Below are 25,721 nucleotides of genomic sequence, written 5' to 3' on the forward strand. Positions count from 1 at the left end.
TATTTTCGAAAAATGACAGTTTTTAATCTGTTTTCAAGAAACAAATAACAATACAAGCAAAGACATACACCTTTAAAAATGCATGTACTGGTCTAAACACCAGTTTGTCACTTTTTATACACTTTGCATCATCGGAGCCAAACAATCCTCAACAATTGTTTCAGAAAAATATTTACATTTCATCACATAGGTAGTAAAGTTTGCATTTCATTTCGTCTTGCATATATTTAACCTATAGTTAGGCAACATTTTTGTTTTTTTTACAAAACTTACAAAATGTAATGCAATAACGAATTTACCTGAGAGGAAATTTGTTCTTAACATATAATGTTTCTTTTCCCAAACTACCAAAAAGACTATACGGATGATTCTTAAAACACAGAAAATGAATAAAGTATCTCGTTGCAGATACTGACTTAGCTATCAACTTTAAATTACGCAAGTACCATTAACTTAGAAGGTTTACATTCATTGCTAGAAAAAGGTTGTTTAATTTTGAACCATTTTGATTTAATACTGATTGCTGCAATGCTATTTGCATTTTGTTTTGTACAATGAAGTTGTTAAAATGTGGAAGAATGCATCCGCTTGTTACCCTGTCTCTAAAACATTGACCAGTATGAAGCCAATGACTGCAATGGGAACTTTCAGAATATGCATTTTCTTAACTAACGATCATTGTCAGTGTGTCATTTCAAACATGATTTGATTCTCTTGGAATATTTGAAGGAACAAACTCAAAAGGTAATGTGGGAGGCTCATTTCTATTTCTGAAGATTGGTGAAGATTAAGTAATGTCAGATTACTCTTGACTACAGTGTTGGGACATGCCTCAGCTGTTTCTTTGGATGCGTTTCGGCATCTGGATCATATGTATTCTGAAAGTACTCATTACAGCTTTTTGTTAAATAAAACTAAACGAATCCAAAATAAACAGGCAGCTTTACTGACTGCTGGAGGATGTGCCTTTCCTTGGAGATATGGGAGAAATTATGTTCAGAGATGTGCTGTTATCTGACTCCATGGAGCTGTTCATCATCAGTCCACATTGGCTGCTGGAAAGGTTGATAGTCCTGCAAAGTTGGAGTCAGAAGACAGAAATGAGTAAGAGAAAGTTTGGCAAATTGCCTCTTCAATCAAACCTTGTAAAAGCTGGAAATATTTTATTCACTTTGCCATTTTTACTGCTTGTGATTATTTTTTTCTACTTTAACTGGCAAAACATCTGAACATTTGAGGAGAGGATAATTTTTAAAATGTATACACACACGAGGGAGGGATATCAATGCCATCAGAATCATACTGCCCTACCAATCCTATCCGAAGAATCATAAATTTCAGATACAGATCTTAGATTTATTCCTGCAAAGCCTGACTCTTATTGTACAAACTTAATAACTGCACTGCTTTCTAGGCTATATCTTTCTCTTTAGCCTGACACTGCTGAAAACATAGTGGCCAATAAAGATTAGTGAAAGCATTAGATTACATCGAAATTCCATGGTTTGCCACTATATGGTAAATAACCAGACAAGAAATCTTTGATGTCAAATCGAAGTACAAAATCATTTAGTGAGGGACAGGGCTTATAATATTCAAGTAAAACTATTTTTTAATGACTAATGTATGTGAAAAAAACTTAGGAGTACAGTTGCCTCTCTTAATTAGCATCAGACAAAAATATTAAAATTATCAGGAAAATTTTCATCAGTTCTCCACAGGTGAGAAAAAAATCACCTCAGTAGCAGTAAGCTTTCTTCAAAGTCACAAATTTAGCTGAATACAAGCTTAATTAAGAAGCAGGGTGTCTGATCACTTTTCATGCCTTCAGCTAAGGAAAAATCATGCTAGTTTTCAGCAGAGAAACAATTTGAACTTTGCCTCTGCTAAAGAATGTGAACTAACAAAACATAGAAATTAGCTAATAATGTTAGAGCATCTTTTTAAAATTCACTGATGGGACATGACATCACTGGCAGGCATGCAGTGCCCAGGGGGTACTTCAAGGTCAAATATTTTGCTGTGGATCTGGAGTCACATGAAGGCAAACCAAGCGAGGATGGCAGATTTCCTTTCCTAAAGCAAATCAGTGAACCAGATGGGTATTTTGTGATGACAATTGACAGTGGTTACATGGTCATCATTAGGCTAGTATGCTATTCCAGATTTGTACTGGATTGGATTCAGATTTTGCCATCTGTCATGGTGGAATTCAAACACATGTCCCCATCCTGTTTCGTTCGGATCACTGGCCCTGTTACTATAAAAACATCACCTCCCCTTCATATGATTTATTTCTATATATTTTCTGCAGCTCAATCCTGTCCCAAAGCTTGCACTAAACTTCTTGGCCATGTTATAAAACCATGCAGTTTCCTGAAAATTGATTTCTTTTCCTTGCTACCATAAAGAATCAAAAGAACTAAAAATCGCAAGGTAAAATACAAATGATGGAGGCCATTCATTAATGCATCTAGAACAAGCCATTCTCCGCCAATCCCAGCATCTAAATTATTCCAAGACTTGCCTTTCATCCCTCTTTGACTTACCTGTAAACAGTACTCAATATATCTGGTTTTTGCGGTCAGAACAGTGTACTGTTTTAGCATTATTTCAGTCAATTTATACTCAACTTAGCAAAATATTTTCCCCTGCTATTTTTCTGGTTGTTACTTATATTGACTGGGCATGTCATCAGTGGAGTAAGTTGATAGGATGAAATGAAATAAGATCGGAAGAGGCTCGTGGGGGCAATGAATATCAAAGATTTGTTGGGCTGTAAATTCTATGAAATACATAAAATACTTTCTGCCAAAATCACTTCTCCAAATTTACCTGGTATTTGGACACAATTTATTGCCGATGCTGTTTTTGTTTCCATGTACTGTAATTTCTAATACATATTATAGCTGTCGCTTATTTGAGTAAGAAGTTCAATTGGCTCGACAACTAGAGTTTGGAGCAGAATAAAGTCAGCACTGTGGATTGAATCTCTATATTGGCTGTGATGTTCACTTTACTCCAGGATTGTGGAGTGCTTACCCTCGACCTAAACACAGCCATTATCTTTTTTGTAATGGAGCAAAATGCTTATGAGCATTTGTTGACAATGGCTCCCTACTTACCCATAAATCTGACCTGAAATTTTTCAGCCCATTTTCAAGTTTATATCCTTACCATTTTCCAGGCATTTGACTGCCTCATCAACTTAGCACATTCTCCAAATTGGAACAGTTTGCACTGACTATCTGAGTCAAAGTAAATTTGAAATGGTGGCCCAGCAGAAAATTTCACAACAACCCGAAAGATATTTTGTGTAACACTGCCAAAAAGCCTCCTCTGCATCACAAAAAAAATCACAATTATGTTATTTTTCTTGCATTAGTAGGACCTCTGAAATTTATAGGAAAAGAAAAGGCAATTTGCTTAACAAACTTACCCCTGAAGCTGCAACTGTCGTCTGACCAGGGGGTGAGCCACTTTTCACTCTGGGTATCTCCTCTTGGTTAGATGTAGAAGACGATGATGAAGTTGGAGTCATTGTGACTGTATTGCTTGTGCCTGCAAAATATTTTGTCAGCCGTTCAATTATTTGGTTGACAATGGTACAGTGTTTGTATTTTCAAGTTCCTCTCAACCAGTAATCTCAGACTCACTTGAAGTGCTCTTGGACTTGTTTAAATTCTTAGGTTTTCTTTTTCTAGTCTGGATTCCTTCTTTCTTCATTGCCAGAGGCCGTGGTACCTATTGATTTAAATGATAACATATTTTTAAACTCAACTGATTATGAAATAACAATTAACCATTTAAAACTGCAAGTTAATTGTTTTAGTAGATTGTAAAATGTACAATACCTGAATGAACATGTAGTATATAGCATTAAAATCACTACATTTCATTACTACAAAACAGTATAAATGATCAATTTATTTTCCTGACACAAAATTATAAGATGAATGCAAAAGGAACCAAGTAAGTCAATGTAAAATATTTTCTTTTTCACTTGATGATTATTAATATGTTGCGGATGAAATTACCAATTTAAAAATAAATGAATTATTTTTGTCTTCAACAAATGAAATGATTATTATATATTTTATGTGTCCATTGTTGAACAACAAAGTTTTCATTCCATCTGAAGAAAGTCAGTGAAGCTTTTTCTAAGGTAGGAATTTCATGGTGTCTCTGTTACAATGTCCCCAGTGGGAGAGAGAAGGTAACGTACCCCATGGAGCTTCATGTAAAGCCCACAGGCATTGCAAACTGGCTCTCCTTCGGCATTTCGGCGCCATAAGGTGGTAGTGGTTGTATGACAGTTGGCACAAGCCAGACCAATACGTCTGGAAGAAGACTGTAAGAGAATGACACACAAACAGGCAATCAAGATGCACAAATAAGTGAAGGTCTTTTTTAGTCATAATTGCTCATAGTTAACGTCATCACTTCTAAAACCGCTCAGAAATTGACTATAAAATGCAATCTAGTGAAGCAAGACTAAGATTTAGAAATATTTTCATATTTAGACATTTTCAGTATCTCCAGTGTAGGAATTGGGTTAATAACCAGACTGATGCAACCTTTTCTAAAGGTTGCTCATACATTGTGCACCACTACCTTAATGGACAGTAGATGTAGAAATATTTTGTAAATTTTTTTATTCCACTAGTGAAGGTAACTATAAGCCACAGGAAAATTACATACTGTTAGCATTACAATGTATTAAATGCTTCATAATTTGCAACTAATGGGATTATTGTGAGTTTTTAAATTTGATTTTCACATCAGTACAAGCACTTTTACCATATGTTCCAGATTACAAGCAATTGCTGCTGCTAGTAGCTGTTTAACCTGAGCCATATTATGAAAGAATGGTGTCAGATGTTTGTCCAAAATTTGTTGCAGCACAAGGTTTCACTGCAGTTATGCATCTGGCACTATCCACAGCAGTGAAATGCACAGAAATTACAGAAAAGCAAGAATTGTTGCACCTTGGATTATTATCAAAAATTACATTCAACCAGCTTCACTGCATTTCCATTTATGAATTTTGTTGTTGTCTTATAGAGCATTGTTGCTTTTTGGCATTGCTTCAGCTGAGATTGCATTATGCGGCTGGCCCAAGACCAATCTTTGGCTACAGATCTCAACACGCAGTCTCACCTCATCTCGTCTTCACACTTGACTATGGTTTAACTCAACCAAGCATTTATACTTACAGATAATAGTTTTGAGTAGCTTCTAAATGGCTGAATAGAACATATTTTTGTTTTAATTGTCCCGAAATTGCTAGGAAAATTGTTGGTCATTGGTGGCATGTGGTGTTATTAGTGTGTAAAACATGACAATTTTCAGTAAAATAAAGCTAGGCCATGAGTTCCAATTTGTCACAAGTAACGTATATTCTCTCCATTAAACTTGTCATATGAAAAAAATCACCAGATCACTATAAGTCATTGGACATCATGAAATTGCTAGTTTTGTTTGTTTGTCCATTTCTTGATGCTGTATCATTACCAAGAGGTTGGTTGCCATGGATCCCCATCTCTGCTTTGTTCTTCCCTTATTCATTCCATATGGGTGGGAGGTAATCAAACCATTAGATCCATCATCCATTTTTCTCCACTTCTTCCTACATTTTCTCACTATTTTGCTCCCTGAGCCCTGGTCTCTGTCCACCACCGGTTCTAATGATGTGGCCAAAGTAATGTATCTTTCTTCCTTTAATGTTATATTTTAATTTCATCTTACCATTTCAAACTCTTGCTCATTACTCTAAATGTGCAGGATATGCAGGACATCCACATTTGTATCTATATGTCAAAGGCATCGAGCTTATTAATCATCTTTTTTCTGTTATGTCTCTCCAAGGCACAAAATGTTGCATCTCAGCATTCTTCTTTTAAGATTCAGGTTCAGTTTCTTTGATGTTAAACAGGTACTTCATGCTGACAAAAGTTGTCTTGGCTATCTCAATCCTCATTCAAATCTCAGACACATCTGTGAAACCAATTAAGGCATGTGAACCTTTTCACTCTAAGACCTGTACATTTATCCCCGGAAGTGAAAACCTTAGTAAGTCTCTACTTATTATCATTTTCTTGGCCTTCTTCATGTTCATTCTTAATGCATGTTCCTCACTTCTTGCTTTCACTTTATTCACAACTTCCTGTAGTGCCTCTTCAACACTATGCTACCAATGTAGTGTCATCTGCGTATCTCCAATTGTTGACATTCAAGCCCAACACCCAATAGTGTAACCAGGTAAATCTTCTATGTTTCTTAAGATAGCATCAGGGTACATGCTGAACAGCTTGAGGAATATAACACATCAATGACACGTTTATCATTGGGAAATTGGTTTTGCAACTATGAATGAATGTCTGTGCAAGTCTATGGGCATAATAATTCATTTCACAGAACTCTGTTACAATATGACTTATGGTCCTGATATGTCACTTCATCTTGGAGGTCTAGAAACGTAATAATGAAACTGTATCACTTCCTAGAGTGGTTCCTAGTTCTTTGAATGCATGTGCAATTTTATTTCTTTCTTTTCCTTTCTTTTTCTTTTTCCTTCCCCTCTTCTTTTTCTCTATCTGTTTTCTTTATTTGATAGAAATTCACTCTTTTTCCTTTGAGGTCACACAAGAGTTGATTTCTCTATCCTTAAATTGCACTGTCCTAAAAAGATAAATCACTGACTCAAAGTTCAGGAGATCCCGAATGTTTTTTGGTGGTGCCCCATGCCCTTATCAATTTGCACTTCCATGTATTTGCTACTAAGAAAAACAATATGATCAGAAGAATACGTTATTAGAAAACTGGCATGTACTGTGAGATGCTGCCCCAATTGGGCCATCAACTTATACAGTGAAAAGTAGGGTCTTGGCTAGTGTTGTAGAATAGAGAGACCTAGGGGCTCAGAAACATAATTGTTTAAAATTTTCATCGGATGAAGGCAGGGTAGTTAAGGTAGGTATTTAGCATGTTTGCCGTCATTGCTTAGACCTTTGAGTATAGGAGTTTGAGTTGAAAGAGGAGGCTGTATAAGCTGAGAATTTTTCCACTGAAGCACAGGTTGATGGGTGACCTTACAAGGTGAATGGCAGGTGTTTTTTTTTCCCTAGGTGAGGGGATTTCAAGACTAGGGAGCATATTTTTAAGGCGAGAGGAGAAAGGTCTGCACAAAAAGTGGCAGGCGTGTGGAATGAACTTCCAGAGGAAGTGGTGGACTTAGGTACAATACAATGTTTAAAAGACATTTGGATAAGTAGATGAACAAGAAATGTTTCTGAGAATATGGGCCAAGCACATGCAGGTTAGACTAGTTTAGTTTGGGAGTACGGTCGCCTTGGGGTTGGAACAAAGGATCTCTTTCCATCCTGTTTGACTCTATAACTCAGTAACAATTACTGACAGTCAGAAACCTCACAATTTCAAGTCAATTTCAATATTATCATGAGAGAGCCTATCAAAAGATTCTCTAAAGGTTAACTTGCATGTAGAGTCCGTGATTAAGAAAATGAATGTAATGTTGTCGTTTATCTCAAGAGGGTTGGAATATAAAAGCAGCGATATGCTTCTGAGGCTTTATAAAGCTCTAGTTAGGCCCCATTTAGAATACTATGTCCAATTCTGGGCCCGACGCCTCAGGAAGGACATACTAGCCCTGGAGCGTGTCCAGCGGAGATTCACACAGATGATCCCTGGAATGGTAGGTTTAACGTATGATGAACAGCTAAGGATCCTGGGATTGTACTCACTAGAGTTTAGAAGGCTGAGGGGATATCTAATAGAAACTTACAAGATAATGTATGGCTTAGAAGGGGTGGACGCTAGGAAGTTGTTTCCGTTAGGCGGGAAGACTAGGACCCGTGGGCACAGCCTTAAAATTAGAGGGGGTAAATTTAAAATGGAAATGAGGAGACATTTCTTTAGCCAGAGAGTGGTGGGCTTGTGGGATTCATTGCCACGGAGTGCAGTGGAGGCCGGGGCGCTGGATGCCTTCAAGGCAGAGATCGACAAATTCTTGATCTCACAAGGAATCAAGGGCTAAGGGGAGAGTGCAGGGAAGTGGAGTTGAAATGCCCATCAGCCATGATTTAAATGGCAGAGTGGACTTGATGGGCCAAATGGCCTTACTTCCACTCCTATGTCTTATGGTCTAAAAGGACCCAAACAGACCAAGATATCACCATCAGCAACCTTTCCTGTTAAAGCAGCTGAGTTGTTAACACAAACTGAATTCAATGTTTTCCCCGATGTGATGGTGGTTTGAGTTCAGCCATAGAGAGATGCCTCTATATCACCACAATAAAAGAAGCATAGTTTACTTTCAATCTGGCTCCCAACATCATTTATGGAAGAGACAATGAGAACACCTCTGAACACCACCCTCACACCTGCAGTTATTAGACCTCTCTTAATTTCGAACCAATGTTGACCTTGATTTTGTGCATCTTCTGTACAGTTGTAACTGTGTATGCCTCACGCTGTCTAAGCAGTCTATGATCTGTATATTGTTGTTTGTTATGATCTGACTGTACTACTCACAAAACAATTTTCACTGTACTTAAGTACATGTGACAACAAGAAATCAATCAACTAATGAGATCTAGGAGTATTCAAACATTAGAATTTGCTCAGGTTGGTCACATTTTCCCTGTGGCAAAACTATTTTACACATCTATTCTGGCAGCATATGTGCATGTAAACTAATTCCCTTTAATGTTCACATCAATTATGGCCAAAGAACTTAATTTAGCAAGATGAGCATAGCAATGGACAGTTATGCTAGCTGGAGTTCATATCCCCAAAACATTGTAATGGTACACTAATTTAGTTTTCTCCTACTGCTCTGAGTGATACTATAATGTCGAACTGCAGGCCTTTGTAGACGAAGTGTATTTACATCAAAATACATTTGCCATCATAAATAACTAAATGAGTGTGGTATAAAGCAGGTAACAAGACCAGATGAAAGTAAAGATGAAAGATGTAAAGATGAATGTAAAGAATATACAGGTGTAAAACAAACAGAAACAAAAACTGCTAGAAAACTAAGCAAGACTGGCAGCATCTGCGGAGGGAGAAACAGGACTATTGATTCAAGTCTAGAGACCTTTCTTCAGGTCATTTGGTCAAAAGGTCACTGGACCCAGAATGATGTGGAGTTGTTGATGTCGGACTGGGGCAGACAAGGTCAGAAGTCACATGACAACAAGTAATAGTCTATCACAAGCTTTCAGAGTGCTGTTCTTTCATTAGGTGAAGTGACAATGGAGCAGCACTCCAAAGGCGTATGATTTCAAGTAAACCTATTGGACTGTAACCTGCTGTGGTGTGACTCCTGACCTTGGACTCAGAATGTTAACTCTGTTTGTCTCTTCACAGATGCTGCCAGACCTGCTACGTTTCTCCAGCAATTTCTGTTATTGTTTGTTTCAGATCTCCAGCATCCACAGTTCCTTATGTTCTAATGTCAGACTAGTCTATGAGGTGTATAGGAACAGAACCATTCAGTGATAGATTAAGGATGGTCAGAACTGCAGATGCTGGAGTCAGAGATAACACAGTGTGGAGCTGGAAGAGCACAACAGGCCAGGCAGCATCAGAGGAGCAGGAGAGTTGAATTTTCAGGTCAGGACCCTTCCTCAGAAAATTTGCTTTGCAATATTTGCAGCAGTTAGAAAGAATAACACTTCAAAAACATATCTCTGATGAAGGGTCTAGGCCCGAAACGTCAGCTCTTGTGCTCCTGAGATGCTGCTTGGGCTGCTGTGTTCATCCAACTTCACAATTTGTTATCTTGGATTCTCCAGCATCCACAGTTCCCATTATCTCTCTTCAAAAACATACATTTGGATGACTTAGATCTTCAATAGATGCAGACCTACTCCTTTCTCTTTGGACAGTGTTGTGTTAGTTAAATCTTGCTTTTTAGCAAATTTTTGCTTCTTTAAAAAAACTGCTATTAGTATCACCACAATCCCAGCAGTGTCTTGCTTGATGATGAAATGTAAGTAAATAAAAGCAGTGAAAAGCTAAACTACATTTTTTGTGTTAATTTGAATATTATCCAATGTTGTGAGATACTCATATTATAGGTTAGCCACCAAGTACAGTAAGATTTCACTCAAGTAGCCTGAAGGTTGGAATATTCCGTGCATTTTCAATTCAAAATTGGATCTGGTATCTTTTATTCGAATTGCCAGTTGGACTCTGGTGGATTATTAAACCGGGAGGTGGATTATTAAACTGTCAGTTTTCTGTTCGTCCCCTCCACTCCCTGTTCTCAATTGCTTCATATCAAGTGCGTCTTCAAACTGGAAAACCCAGGGTTCAATTGGGTTGCGGTTCAAAGTTTGTGAATAATGGGGTGGGTCGACATTTAATTATATTTTCAAGATTTTAAATTCTTACTTTATCAGTTCTCGCCGCGTTGCCCTTTAGATCCAGACTTGATATATCTTGCTATAAATCAAAAACAAAATGCCATCGTGTAATATATCGGCGCTAAATGTTCCCTGCAGTCTAACAACAAATTCTAACTCATCCCCTACCAAAACCGATTGAAAACAACAAAATGGAAAATCTCCTTGATCGCAATCTTTCATTTTATCTGGCAGAGGCTCTCAGTTCCCTTGCTTATACAGATACTATTTCAATCCTACCGTGTCCATTTGTCTCATCAAATGAAGGGATCGGACAAGTATTATCTCAAAACTGACTTTCAAAACCATGTTTAACACATTTATAAAAGGGGACCCTCAGCCGGCCGAGTGGGGGAGGGCGTGGGAATCAGTGATTAAAATAAAACTAATTAACACTCATTTCAAAAGTCTCTCACTGTTATCGCCTGAGAACGAATGCAAGAAAGGTGTCGATAGCGGCCTATTTGTAGATTCACAATCGTTTTTCTTTCTCCTGTTGCGATTGTCGACCTACTTAACCCTTTACGTCGACTCGCTTCAGTCGGCAGCACATGAAAACGGATTTTTGTCACATTGTGACAGACGCATTTAATATCAACAGCAGAGAAAAAAATCGTTCACACAAACTCGCTTGGAAATTCCTATTGGACGAATCACATTTTTTTTGGTCTTTGGTTCTTTCTGGTTACATTGTCAGAGAAATTGTTTCCATTTTCAAGTAAAAAAAATTGGTTTCAAGCTGGTTGGCCCTGGGGGGAGGGGTTCGGAGAAGCGGAGCAAGGCTGAATTTACTTGGTACCGTTTGGAGTGTGAACTGCACCGAGCCAGGACGCTACAATTCTATTCTAAAACACACAAAAAAGACGAGTTATCTAGACTGGAAACATTAGCTTGCTTTCTTTCCATGGATGATGTGTGACTCGCTGTGATTTCCAGCATTTTTTTTTGTTTTCACCACAGATTCCCGCATCTGCGGTCATTTGCTCCTACAAATTCTGTTCTAACCAGCAACTGTGCACAGACACTGACAGACCTTTTGAGTATTTCAGGCCAGCATTGTTTTTCCTTAATTTTGGTTTCGCTGTGTTTAAAGATTCCCCGTTGGGAGTAATCTATTATCGCTAAACATTCCTCTCGTGTTGCGTCTTTCTGTGAACTATCAGGGGTTTTGGAAAACCTCGGGGAAAACAGACGAATAAGAGAAAACTTCAATTGGATTGATACATTTCAGTGTGTTCTTGGCGAGCCATATTTTGTATGAATAACGTTGTAGCTGCAAATACTGAGATACTGTTTATTGTAGGTGAGGCCTTAGGTGATACATAAATGTCAAGGTTAAAGTTCTGTTAATGGTGTTGAGTAATAGAGTGTTAATAGTAAGATGTTACACGTCACAGTCACAAAAAAATGATTTTTTTTAAATAATCGGGTGATTGGATCAATGTTTACAAATCCCAAAGGCAAAAATGCAATTTTCCCTCTCTTCGTATTACACTTTGATGCATGTTCTCAGGATTTTTGCTGCATTGTCGAGTCAGGTTATCTTACATTCTTATCAGTAGTACCTGCTGTATCTGGCTTACGCTGGCAAGAGTTACATAGGTCGCTTACCATTCTCTTCTGAGGTTTGATAAGAGGTCGGCTGAGTCCGTTCATCTTGTGGTACAACCCGCAGGCGTTGCATAAGTAATGTCCGGTGCCATCGCGTCGCCACAGGGGAGTGGACATGGAGCCGCAGTTCACACACTCTCGGGCTTCGGAGAGCTCATCCAAAAGCTCTGTCATCCACATTCACACAACAGAAATAAGGCTAAGTTATTGAAAGAACGTTCGACACTGAAATACTGCATAACATCGCGCTCTGGTCCCACTGTATACTATTCATCTGGTATACCCTTTGTAGAAGTTTGAAATGTGATAGTTAAATTTCACCAAAGGACATGAAATTCCGTGGTTTATATTGGCTGTCATTTAAAGAGAGGTACTACCCGAAATGTTGACTGCTCTTTCCTCCAGATGCTGCCTTGCAGGCTGAGTTCTTCCAGCCTCTTGTTTGTCTAAAGGGAAAATAAACCTGATTCCCCAAATTTCGACCGCGAGCGCTTTCAGAGTACTCAAATCAAACTTTCTCAATGTATCAGAATCCTTCCTTAGAAGTGAGAAGAATTTCAGCATTTCCCTTCTTAGAATAAGCGTTAATCTTGTTGCAGGGTAAATCTAATGTTATTTTGCAAACAGGAGGGCACATCGTCTAAAATCCACCCCTCCGCTGTTCTAATTAAAAATAGAATTAGATTTTATTGTCACGTGTACTCAAATACAGGAGTACAGTGAAAAGCGTACAAAGTCACCATTTTTGGCGCCATCTTAGGTACGAAGGTACCCAAGCACAAAACTTTAGCAACAATATAGCATAATAAAGAAACAAAGTTAAAGTTATATTATAATCCCTCTTAGTACAAAGTAGAAAATAAATAAGATTTAGAAGTTAAACATCACAGTCCTTGGAATTAAGTAGAAAAATAACGTTAAACAGTCTTTTTAAAGTGTTTAGCCATGCTGAGCTCGCACTCTCCACTAACGCGGTATTTCCTTAAAATTGTTTTTTTTTCTTTTTTCTTCTTCAGTAAAATAGCCGAGAGGAAATTCAGAAGTACCGTTAAAAGTAGGGACAGTCTAATTGCAGGAAGTATATCTCAGATTTCCCCGATAAATGCACACGCTTGTGGAAAAAGGCATTTTTTAAAAAAACTGGGTTTTGCCACCTGCCTGGGGTTATACCTCATTTAGTGCCTGTTCCAAACAGTTTTACTGTTGACTGTATACCTCTGGACTCTCTCTTAACTCCTGACCTCGTCAGCTGGCACATCAGTTATGCTATTTTTGCCACGCTGCCCTCTCAAATGAAAAGTTCGACTTCTTAACGAGATAGTATAACTGCAGACTACTGGACTACTCTCAAATCCTGGGCATTTGGAACATTCTAAAAATAACACTACAAAATGGGATGAAATTCGCTCCTTCTGCTCCATCCATTCGGCTGTTTATTGTCTTTGGCTTATCTGAATCATTTTAAACAAACGGGATAATTTCTTCCTATTTAGTAGGTCATCATAATTCGTTATCAATCAGTGTTTTCGTTTATCGATATGACTTCATGATTTGTATCAGCCCAAATCTGACCAAAAACTTCCTCTAGACCGATCACTAAAAGCAAGGCTGTAAATTATCTGTTATATCATAAAGTCAGGTGTGTCCGTAAGCTGGTGAAACATTTTGAAGTTGGGTATACATCCACCCGCAGCTAAGGTAGTTAGGAGAAGAGTAGAAATGGATTCAAGAACGTCCCCTTATTTATAATTCTGAAATTATCCTCATCTTGCTGATTTTATTTTTGTTTTGCTAAAAACCGCAAAAATATAAATATATCACAAGAGACTCGTTCAGGTAGAAACATAGGTTTGGCTGTAAAGACTAGATGGGCCGAAGTGCCTCTTTTGTACTGTATGATTCTATGAATCGAACGCTACCAGTTCTTATTAGTAATATTTCGACTGTTGCTAATTGGACTTTAGTTTATTTGGTAGTTTTTCTTGTAATTTAAAAATAATTAAACCAGAAAAGTACATATTTGCACTGAAAATAAGGATAGAAAATGAAGTTTAAGTGCGCTATGAAGTGCATGCATATAGAGAGTCTGCTTGACAAGACATTGCAGCAAAAATTGGAATTTTAGAATGAAATGAGATTTTCCCTTTCTGTCTGGATGCTGTGAGCAGGCAGAGTGACTGCACTCATTTTTTGTTGGTATTTCTTAGACCATCAGCCCTATACATTAAAGAGAGACTGGAACAAATTAGACACCACCGAGAGTTCTGTCAAGCAGAATAAACCTTATAACTAAAGCGATTTGTTCAGTAGCCTAGCATTGTTTGCACGTGATGTTCGTTTTTTTTAGTTATTCTCTGAAGTGACAGAGATGATCACATTTCGGGATCAAAGTTTCACTTTTCTCTCCCTTACACAGCGAGGGAATACGATAGATTCTGACCCCAAGTTCCCTCCGATCCGCGAACATGTATTTTCTCTGCACTGATGTTGGCCAGCCTGACCTTGATACAACATTTTCTCTTGCTTATGGCCAATGTCAGAGGCTTGTCAGCCTTCGGATGATGGGTAATGTGGATAGCAAGTTTTAAAACCGAGTCCTTCTGTGTGCAATGAAAACAACACACAAATGTCGCCACCATCACTGGCCGCACTGCGGGAAAGCCATAGTTTACGCTATCTCTTGTCTGGTTGTATAACTGCAGGAACACGTGCTGTTCTCCGTCCTCGTGGAAGTGCACGACCCACAGCCTCAGGTTGTAAATCAATAGCGCTATAATGCCATCAAACAAGACGGCTGGACTTTCCTGCAATTGTTCTCGTTAATAATGATGATGAATGCACCAGCGAGTCCTCGTGGGATCCATAAACGAAGTCATCCTCTAGTGTATTACCTAATAACACGGTACTTATTAAAGCCTCTGACTAATTTCCGACCAAACATGTAGTCAGCGCTCTTTCCTCTCAAAACCTTTTGAAACTTTTTCCTCTATCGAAGTTGACCAATCGAAACACTGTGAGGAGTCGAGCCTTGGAAAGGAAACGCTGCAAAGTTGTTCAGAAACTGTAAATGTAACTTACAAGTCTATGCAACAAATAATTGTGCGAGGGGATAATCTCCCAGACTGATTACTAAAACAACAAACATGAGCCCAGCAGCCCGGAGAGAATGGCCTTTATTCGGTCTATATTTCACAGCAATTGCTACATAGACGCTATCTGCAAATAAGTTGCGATGTTTCCACAACAGAACGGTTTACTTTGCGGGTTGTTTAGAAGTTAATTGATTTAGCACCGTCATTCCCACAAGAGACTAACAACGCCCTGATGAGCTGGCAAATACGAATTGATACTGAAACGATTATCTTTGCCCCCACACTTGTATTAAAAGTGGAGTTTTACTATAAAATTAAAACCGACAAGTTGCTAAATACAAAGGTAAAAGATTGCCAGTTCTGGAAATCTGAAACTACCAGATAAGAGCAAAAATGCTCAATATGTGAAGGGAGGGCTATCCTGCTAAATTAATTCCTAACAATGAAATATTAACAATTCGTTGTTAGTTCAACATTCAAAATACTGACCAGAAAATCGGAAGTTGTTGCGCTGTTTTAATAGAAGTTTTAGATATCGGGCTAGACCGCTCAACAGAATGTATATCTGAGAGGCGAAACGTGATGTAGAAACACTCCATGTAACACACAATCTGCATCACATTTTGTAAGGTGGAGAAACTGGTTGTGGTTTCATCGATTTAACCAGCTCAAGCAAACCATTATTCCAGGAAAACGTGGGAAGGAAGAGTTTCAGATTTTTGCTTAAGGAAATATACCAAACAGAGGGGTGTTTATGAACCCAATTTTTGAATCGCTACACTGTCACCCTAGTTTATAAAAAAAATTCCAAATTGTTCATCAAAGTTGTCAGAATGAGTTTATGTACGATAAGACTAAACTAGGCCATATCTGGTGCCTCCATTTCTTGAAATTACACCACATTTCACTCAGAAATATGGCTGCAGTTTCGGAGAATTTTGCTAAAGTGGATCACGTTGTGTTGCTATGCTTTAAAAGCAAGATTGTCTAGGCCCCAAACCTCAGCTTTCCTGCTCCTCTGATGCTGCTTGGCCTGCTGTCTTCATCCAGCTCTACACCTTGTTATCACTGACTACAAAGTCGCTCCTGTTCTTTGATTGACAATCTGAACTTGTAAAAACAGTACTATTGAAAAATTCTGATTAGTAGAAATGACGTCTTGTGGGGTAAAATTTCTCTGTCCTACTGTGGGACGATGTAATCAATATTTAGAAAGCTTCGGCAAAGATCTGTGTTAATTTAGCGGCTTTCATCAGGGCCTATCATATTCCCTGCAATATAAATTAGATCTCGACAAATGAAGAGTTCTTCGAATAGAACGTGTGAACTTTAAAGTTGGTGAAAACTCCTGAAAGTAAAATGTCAACTTATTTTTAACTGATTCAAACATTTCTAGTTGTGAACTGTTTGAAGGAGTAAATGTTGACATTTATTTCGCTTCCTTTGATTCAGCTGAGTGGCAAGTGAGTCCTAAACAAATCTCTGACCTCCCTAAAGCTGGATTTTTCCTGCCTAAAGAACATTCTCCAAAAGTTTCAACATTAGGAGTAAGGGGCACCAGCCAATTAATTTTGCAATGAAGGCAACATAATTCCAAGAGATAGTAAGAACTGCCGATGCTGGAGGCCACACTGTGCTAACAAAATACCAATATGCAGAGACTTAGTTGAAAACACATTGCAAAATGTCCATTGCGGAATATCCAAATAATGATATCTACTTGATTTTCCAAAGCTCTAGATTCTTACAAATGTCTAAACCTATCACTTTTAAGTTAATATTTATTCATTGCGATTGATGTTAAAGATTCGTCTTTGTTGCAAACCCCATTGTGTCGTTGTCTTCCAAAAGTTATTTTATCCTTTAAAATCGGTCAGACAAGATAAGCATGACTAATGTCGCTAAAACGAGCGTTTTGAAGCAATTAAACGTTGTGGTTTGACCCAAGTAGCAGTTGTGCCTTAATGTAGCCAATATTCCTCAAAATTGGGACTCACAAAGGTGATCTCGTGAGCCCCTCAGCATGCCATTCTTAACCCTAACCCATCCCTTTGGCCTATGACGGCTACAGCGCAATGGCAAGGATATACAATTGAGCATTCGCCAGAATGACATTATGCAATTCTGCCGTTTATTTTTCCGAACATTTGCAGTTGATCGATGTGACTTCTGAGCACAAAGGATTCTGGATTACATGCTGAATATCTTTAAAAAAAGAACATTAGAAGACAGCTGACATTTTTTAAAAAGCCAACAGAATTCAAGTTAGCAATGTGTTTAGGTCCACGAGAGAATGCTTATTATTTTATAAAGCATTTGATAAACTTCAAAAACATTTTCTCTTATGGTTCGCAGGGTTAAATAGATCAAAGGATATGGGGGAAATTGGGAACAGGGTATTGTGTTGGATGATGAGCCATGAACATACTGAATGGAGCAACAGGCTTGGAAGGCCGAATGGTCTGTTTTTCTTTATTGTTCTCACCATAAGAAATGATTAACTGAATTTGATTACCTCGTAGAGAATCAAGTTCTCAAAGAAAAAAAAACAGATGTTGAGCAGAATTTTACCTGCCCTGAGTCAAAGTTTCTGAAAATCTTACCAAGATTTTGGTATTTGAATATTTCCCTACGTTTTGTTGTTTGTAGGGCTGTTACTATTCATAAAAACTGAACGAACTGCAGATGCAGTAAATGAGGAACAAAAACAGAAGTTGCTGGGAAAGCTCATCAAGTCTGGCAGCATCTTTGCAGAAAAAGTAGAGTTAACGTTTTAGATTGGTGACGCTTCCTCAGAAGTTCTGAGTGTCACCGGACCCAAAACGCCAATCAGAATTTTTCTTCACAGATGTTGCCAGACCTGCTGAGCTTTTTCAGCAACTTTTATTTTTGTTCCTATTACTATTCATAGTAAGAATCTATCAACAAATTATGTTCAGAAAGAAAGAGTTGCACAGGCTCAGGGGCTTGTAACATTGAATCTTCTTGTATTAAAGACTAAAAGAAACGGCCAATGAAGGGAAAGAAATTGTTGTATTTCGTAAATGATCGTCGGTGGAAAAGACACACATGCGATCCATTTGGACTCGCTTTATGTTTGGTAAGAAATGATTAACTGAATTTGATTACCTCGTAGAGAATCAAGCTCCCAAAGAAAAAAAAATGTTGAGCTGAATTTTATCTGCTCTGAGTCAAAGTGCAGATTTGACGTCGTTTAAGCACTTCTTGTCATATGGTTTTGTCTGTCTCCCTTCAGAATGCATTTTCCTGTTCAAATCATATAATTTCCCTTTATAAAGAGTGGTTCGAGAGTACCAGAATATGATTGAGAAACTACACAGCGATTTAACAAGAATGCACGATACTAGCTCCATTTTACAATTATTTGGCAAATTAAACCCGGGGATCCGCCGGTCCAACTTGTTTTTCATTATTAAATCCCACATGATCGTACAAATATACATAAAGCCTTTTTAAAGTTTTGAAATGGGGAAAGAACTGCAAGATTTTAAAAATTATTTTGTTACTGTTTGGTGGACTGCCTATATATATATATTTACGGGTCGGTTTAGCTGAATTAGCAGGACGGTTGGGTTATGAAGTAATGTTAATGCTAACAGCATTACTACTAGCCAAGGTTCGATTGCCATCGCCGGCTGAGGTCACCCATGCAGGGCACTCCTCGACCTCTCCCCTTCGCCTGAGGGATGGGTGGCCCTCGGGTTAAATCGCCACTCGTCGTCTCTCTAATGAGACAGCAGCTCTATGGTCTGGTAAGACCATGGCGATTCCCAAACATATTTGCGTCAGCCACCGTTTCAGATACAATCTGCTCCACCCCAGATTGGCGTCGGTTGAGTTTGGGGCCATCACAACTTGCACACTTCATGAAGTAAGTGGGCGCAGCAGTTTAGCCTTTATTCCAGAAGACGGCAATGGCCTGAAGACTCAATGGAAAGGAACGAGTGTTCTCGTGTTTATTTTTATTTCCTTTTGCATAGGAAATCTGTATTCTGAGAGCTCGCAAACCATTATATGTTTTTACTTAGAGTGACACGGCTTCACTACTTATGCATGTGTTCCACCAAAATCTGGTTTAAGCAGCAAATAAATTTGCAAATATACTCGAATGTGCGATATTGTAAATCTACTAAAAAGTTGAATACACACAATAGGGCCAGATGTGGTGTATCAGAGCAGCAGGAATTGTCAGTGTATTCTAGCTTAGCATGTTGTTTCACCATTTCAGTTTAAGAAACTTACATAGTTTCTGTAGATTACCAACAACATATTTCAATATTGCGGGGTGTTTGCGGATATGATGCTTTTATTTTTCTGTTCAGTGCCTTAAGACTTCACTGTTAAAATATTTATTTGCTGCATTGTTCTCGAATATTCCTGAGTGTCACCAAAGTTTGTCACATGTAATCATTCTGTAACTATTCATTACAGACAGTGGTTTATCCCATTACATGCTGCTAAGGTAGATGTCACTTAGCGAAAAGTGAATAGGCGAACTGATCCTAAGTCCTAAAAGCACCCATTTTGTCCCGATTATATCCATTCCAATTTGATTCCTCTCGACTTTGACTTCTACTTTCATAACACTGTTTACTGATGGCTAAATGATATACGTTGCCCAAGAACATTGGCTAATTTCCAGTCACATATTGAAGAACGCCTACCTTCTCCCCTTGTATCAGCAAGGGCCAAGTTAAAACAATACTTTTGTACATAAGGTTCAGAAATTCCGGACAAACCCGAAAAAGCGTTGAGAGACAATATTCGCAGTAGCGACTCGTCGATTTTGCCCGTAAGCACAACACAACACCAAATTATAACGTTTGTCAGATTTCGGAAGAAAAGAGCAAGAATATAATTTCAGGCCGTAGACAGGGTCAGAGCGAGTGAATGATCCTGACACGGGTGTTTTTAAACGCTACAAGCGTTGACTTACCCCCATTGGGTCCTCGGACGGGTAGAGCTGTCGGTCTGCTCTGTAGGCTGTGCAGCATTGAGTTTTCAAAAGATCCCGCTGCTGACCAAGCCGAAGTCAACTGTGGCCCAACGTAAGAAGTGTAAGGGCTGGGGTAAGATCCATTAAGAGGCCTGGCCAAGGGGCTAGTGTACTGATCTCTGCCATTCATATTCAGACTGTTAGTATAGCCGGAATCTCGAGCAGCTCCGTTGGAAATGGGAGGGCTCGGGGAGAAGGAGAATCGGCTGGAAACCATATGGTGAGGGCTGCTGGAGCTGTAGGTCGAGCTATCTGTGGCAGGCTGAGTCCAGGCCGAATGGTTACTAACAGGGTGACTCTGTTGGCTCGAGCCGCTGCCCTGGAGATAGGGGATGCTTTGGATCATGGAGCTAACCCTGGTGGTGGGAACATAGACCGGAGAACTCGTACTGGAGTGCATGAAATTGTTTGGAACATCGTGAGGGTACCCACTCGGACCCTGGCCAGCTGCCACAGGCAAACTCTGGTACATTTCAATACACGGAGGTGTCACAAATTCCCTCTTTATTCCTCTGGGCAGGAACAGTTTGCCTGTTTGATCCAGATCCGTTATAAAAGGTGCAAGCTCTTCCGAATTCTGACCAAAGTGAACGTAGGCGTCCACTGATCTCTCCTGTACAAGCTGACGCCTGTCAGTGTTCAGATTGCTGGCCGAGGATGCCTCTAGTCTCAAGCGGTCTTCTGATCCCGAGCGTCCCTCTGCCTCACGCTGAGGACGACCGGCAAATTTTAGGTAAGGCTGCTCCGCCGCCGGCGAGTTTAGCCCGTTTGACGTTAGATGTTTAGCCACGTTTGACCAGTCCGGTTCATTCAGGTCCATCCAGGTTCTGAGCAATCCAAACGTCAAAAATGGGGTCCTGGGGAGCAGCCCGAAAGAAATAACACAGTAAGAGTCAATAACAATAGGGGGCAGAAAAACACACACAGCAAGACAACAATTCTCCAGTTAGTTGTTAATTCAATTAACTCGAGTCTTCTATTATCATGCTGTCGCTCACCAGACAAAATGAACAATAGGATCAGACATTTAAGCATCTCCTAAAAACAAACGTTCCAGCAATTTGGCGTGTCTGTTCTTTCTCAACACAATTTGATTTGATAAAGTGGTTCAGGATAATTGACTTGCTGATTTCCATAACGGATCTTCGGGGCTTGCTACGGCCTATCTCCTCTGAGAAGCTGCTTTGTACATCTATGATGAGACCTAAATATTCCAGAGGTACTTTAAACCATTTATCAGTGGCGTTAATTTTCTCTCAAAAATTGGACTAAGGTACAGATAGAATTCAAAGGCGTCCCATTTTGAAGAGAACACTGGTCCTCAGTTAAAAACGAAAATGAGGAATAAAAACAAGAACGGGAAAGCGCAAATAACCCGTGCAATATCAAAAGTAGCGCTATTATTTTTGGCATCACACCTGGCTGAATTTGGACTTGTGTGGTGACCTTAAGAAACTTAGGAGCTGGTGGCATGTAATTGCTGATTATGAAGTCACCTACAAACCAATGTAGCGCTTTTCAACATACATCAAGTTAAGCAGAAAGTTCACTTTCTGTTTGGTTCTGACTGTATCGACTCTGATAAGGTATGGTTCACTGCATTTATTCATTTTGCATCAGATATCTAATATAAACCACTCTGTTGGCTAGCAAACAAAAACTGCAGCGTGGTCGAAAAAAAGCGAAGCCCGTAGATGCGTTACAGGCGGAAAAAAATCACAGCCCCAACCCCCCAACAACTTTTCAAATAGGAGGTTAAAAAGCTTTGAGATTAAACAGTGGAAACTCGGAAGGAGCAAACCTACAATGCAGCAGCCTAGTTCAACAGAGTTCGCTATTCATCGTTGTACCTTTCACCCACCTGGTTTACATGCCCTGAATTTTACACGGCATCGATCTAAATCATTCCAAATCCTGTCTTTAAATTTTAGGTTAAAAAGACCATTCGCATTCCTTCCTAAACGGATCCACAAGGCAAGCGTGTGTCGAAACATGCCGGGACCTGTTCACTGGCGTGTTCCGCCGTTGCCGCCAACACAGCTTTCTCTTTGTATATAAATGTATAAAATGACATTAACGTCGATATTGCATTAAAACCAATTGGGCCTCTCCTCATAATTCCCCGTTGATAACGAGGGACCTCGACCGAACTGATCAAGAAATATCGCCAACTTGCAAACTCGAAAGTAATTAGCTCTCTCCAGAGTAGCGAAAAAGGGCTGAGGTTTCGAGAGATAAGTTCATCAGAAATTACAGAAACCACACATCGATAGAGATAGGCCCAAAACGAACAGTAAGTAATATGTCTTAGTTACGCCAGACTAGTGTAAGATAACTCCGAGATAAGAACTATAACAGATAAGAACTAAACGCACGATAAATAACCACAAAAAGATCCGCGTACTATCACAGCCGTCATTCTACACTTGAACCAGACCGCTCTGCATCTAGAAGAGTGTGGAAAGAAAGGTGCCGACCTAATGGTGGTTTGCCATCAGTTAGGTGTTTGGAGAAGTCCAGTGTGCCTTAAGACCAGTGTGTCTAGGTGCTGGGTGGTAGAGTGCGTGGTTCTGCACTCTGCTGGACTATTTGAGTGGAGGCAGCGCCTTGAACACAATTCACTGCAAAACTGGAGATCCTGATTGGATTCACACAGTGCTGACTAAACAGAGACTCTGCAGCGCCTCCACAGCAGTGTCAGCTCTTAACATACACCATGACCCCATGCAGAACTGACCCGCAGAAAGTCTCCGCAGTGATCTACGGGACTCGTTCATATCTCCAGTGCCCGTAGTTAGGAAGACCGAAGGAATCAGAGACAGGGTGGCAACTACAAAGAAATAAAAATAAAAGAGAGAGACAGAGCGAGAGAGAGAGAATGTGAAAATGATCGAGTGGAGAAGGGGGAGTTGGAGAATCTTTGAACTCCACTATTAAACACTCCAACTAACACCAGTCTGCCTTCTAGTCGAAGAATGTGATAACTCGAGCTAATATTATAATTAACCGTGTTCAGCAACACACACTAAAAAAGTAAGAAAGAGTTCTATTTTAGCAGAATCAATGATGCCATGATTGAGAAATACTCAATGGACTTTGTCTCCTGCAGTCGATGTGACTTTCTTTAAGGTCTAAATAATTTGAGACGAATGCTTGTTAGGGGATATTATGCAACGTTATGTGGACGCGACCGTTGCCGCAAGTCTGCTGTGCCTGTACTATCTTGTAAATGAAGAAGCGACCCCGCCGCTGGGAGAGGGGGTGGGGGTATAGAGAGAGAGAGATGTCGCACGGTTAAAATAACTGGTTTACCCAGAGGTCAGGTGCGCAGTACAACATTCAGCGTCCTTTCATCAATCTTGGCCCAAGCCGACAAAAATTTGGCCCGGGTTTCACAGAGGACACGAGCTGGGCTCGCTACAAGAAAATTCAGAGTTAAATAAAAGTTTTCTTTTTAAAAAATAAATCATAGCTTCAGCGAAGGCAGTGGTTTGGAGAAACTCGGAAGTGCTGCAAGGTTTCGATTTAATTGAACGAGCCATTTATTTAACTTTATTTGCGCAGACCCCAGTGTTTAAAAAAGAAAACCTTAAAAAGCGTCCAAATTGGGAAGTCTCATCTGTTGGAGTCACCGACAAATTTAACCCTAACCGGGCTTTCTGCCTGCCTGCTATAAACTGGCAGGATTGTGTGATACTGAACAACACAGGAGACAGAATCCCCAAACCGTAAAATAGCTTGTCTTCAAGAGCTTAAAGTGTCTTTGCCTCCCTACTCGAAGGAATGCTAACTTCACAAAAAAGCAACAATGCAGCTATCTCCATTGCCCGCACAAAGCCCGATCGAAACTGTCGCTACACTTACAGAAATATCGATATTCTCGCGCCATCCTATCACTGGTAATGTGGGCATTTAATTCCGACACAAAGTGGTTTGTATTGAGACTGCAATTGGGCAATAGTCGTTTCCAAGACATGGTTTTGATTTCGTTATCAGTTTTGAAAAATCCTCACGTCCAGTCCTGCGAGAGAGTTACAAATCTTTCTGTATCGCGGTATAAGTAGTTTTTTTTCTCTTTTATTAATGCTTTGTCCTGTCTTGCACTCGAACCGTTTGCAAAGGGTTAGTTACACCATCTGGGCGTCAGCGGCCTGACATCTTCACCGCCTTACCAGGAATCCTTCTTTGAACCTTAAAAGTAAGTGATAATTTACAGCCTGAGTTCTTTGCAAAAAAACTGTAAATCGAAAAAAGTGCAAATTAAAACAAACAAATTCGTTCAATAGGCACGTCAATGGTTAAATCGCTTTGATCGAAACCGTGGGATGATCTTACCTCTCGTTGGTTAAAAAATGAATCAGATTGTGTCTATGTGTGATTTATAAATAGGCAAGTCATCTACAATGGCCACCTTTTAAAAGTTTTTACAAGTAGCGTTTAAATGACCTTTTACAACGTCCAAAAACAGCTCAAAGATAAAAGTGATTAGAAAACTCGTCTAGGATTTCGTTGTCAGGAATTTTAAAATAAATATACTTTATATCTCTGATAGAAATAGTTACGAGTTTAGTATATCTAAAGCTCAGCATACATATGTCTACATGTGTATAAATAAGACTCGCAATGTGGTGTCGAGCCTGCAGCGCGGCCAGACAGTTGTTAAGCTGCTTTGAGGTGCACTTGACCGTTCTCTAGACTGTATTTGTGTATTCATTCAGGGTAACGGTAAGTAATTTAGCACTTTTTGTTCATAGCGATTTCCAGTCTGACATGACAAACGTCCTTGTATGAGTTCACTTTGGTAAACGAAGATATATGGTCTATCCTGTAGTTTCTAATCTTTCTGAAGATGAGAGAATTTTCATAAAGCTTTTCAAATACCTTGTTTAGTAAATTGAGCCAAAGTATAATCTTCCAAATCGGAATTACATTGCTAATAATAAAACTGAAGAAATCTACTGGATTTGCTGTGATAACGCTGTAACTGATGTCGTGCAAAGAACAATGATGGGATTACTTTGAAAAAATAATGAATTTTTTTGCCGACGGTGCATATAACCTTTCTCAATCTAATTCTCAGTGTTGACTAGGCTTAAAACGAGTCGCCCAGCAATGAAACGTGGCAGGTTTTATATATATACAAATATATTTTGCGCCGAGTCGGAAGACTGAGAATTTCATTCTACGTTCAGTGTCTGGCTCTTTGCTACAGTCGAGAACGGCTGCTGGCTCGCTGAGCTGCACAGATTGTTGTGCTGCCGCGGTCAACAGAAAGAGTGATGAGGTGACTGCGCTAAACAGAACAAGCTGTGTGTGTGTTCTCTTCTGATAGCAGTGTTAAAGAATGGCACACAGAAATGAACTGCTGGACGCCGTACTGTCTCCCTATTCGAGACCTCTCTCACGTTTTAACAGGGAAGAAAGGAAAACATCAAAACATTTACATTCCCTAATTACTTGGAGTCGGGTCTTAATATAGTTTAATCCGCCTAATATGTCAAAGTCATAGTGATGTTTGTGTATATGCAAAATATACTCCATCAGACATCCCATTAAACCATGCTGGTA

At 39.4% G+C, this 25,721-nt stretch overlaps 1 protein-coding gene and 1 long non-coding RNA gene across 9 annotated transcripts in view; one reads left to right on the forward strand and one right to left on the reverse strand.

Annotated features, from left to right (window-relative positions):
* gata6 (GATA binding protein 6) lies at nt 1-24,331 on the reverse strand. 6 transcript variants are annotated; one of them, XM_048529355.2, is made up of 8 exons: nt 24,018-24,331; nt 20,094-21,010; nt 12,045-12,211; nt 10,423-10,473; nt 4,226-4,351; nt 3,657-3,744; nt 3,440-3,561; nt 1-1,073 (listed from the first exon to the last, which is right to left on the reverse strand). In XM_048529355.2, the coding sequence occupies exons 2-8, from the start codon at nt 20,971-20,973 to the stop codon at nt 1,011-1,013; spliced, it is 1,497 nt and encodes a 498-aa protein (XP_048385312.1). In that variant the 5' UTR covers nt 20,974-21,010; nt 24,018-24,331; the 3' UTR covers nt 1-1,010. The 6 variants fall into 6 exon arrangements, with proteins under 6 accessions (XP_048385312.1, XP_048385309.1, XP_048385311.1 ...); XM_048529352.1 differs by lacking the exon at nt 24,018-24,331 and adding an exon at nt 22,631-22,756; XM_048529354.1 differs by lacking the exon at nt 24,018-24,331 and adding an exon at nt 22,558-22,669.
* LOC125451786 (uncharacterized) overlaps nt 23,817-25,721 on the forward strand; it is a 91,255-nt gene continuing 89,350 nt past the window's right edge. The window contains exon 1 of one of the 3 annotated variants that reach the window (XR_009445730.1): nt 23,817-24,351. This is a non-coding gene — a long non-coding RNA (uncharacterized LOC125451786). The remainder of the gene's footprint in view (nt 24,352-25,721) is intronic. The other 2 variants (XR_007247394.2, XR_009445731.1) reach the window with 2 other exon arrangements.

The sequence above is a fragment of the Stegostoma tigrinum genome, chromosome 5, assembly GCF_030684315.1.
Source record: "Stegostoma tigrinum isolate sSteTig4 chromosome 5, sSteTig4.hap1, whole genome shotgun sequence".
Lineage (NCBI taxonomy): Eukaryota > Metazoa > Chordata > Chondrichthyes > Orectolobiformes > Stegostomatidae > Stegostoma > Stegostoma tigrinum.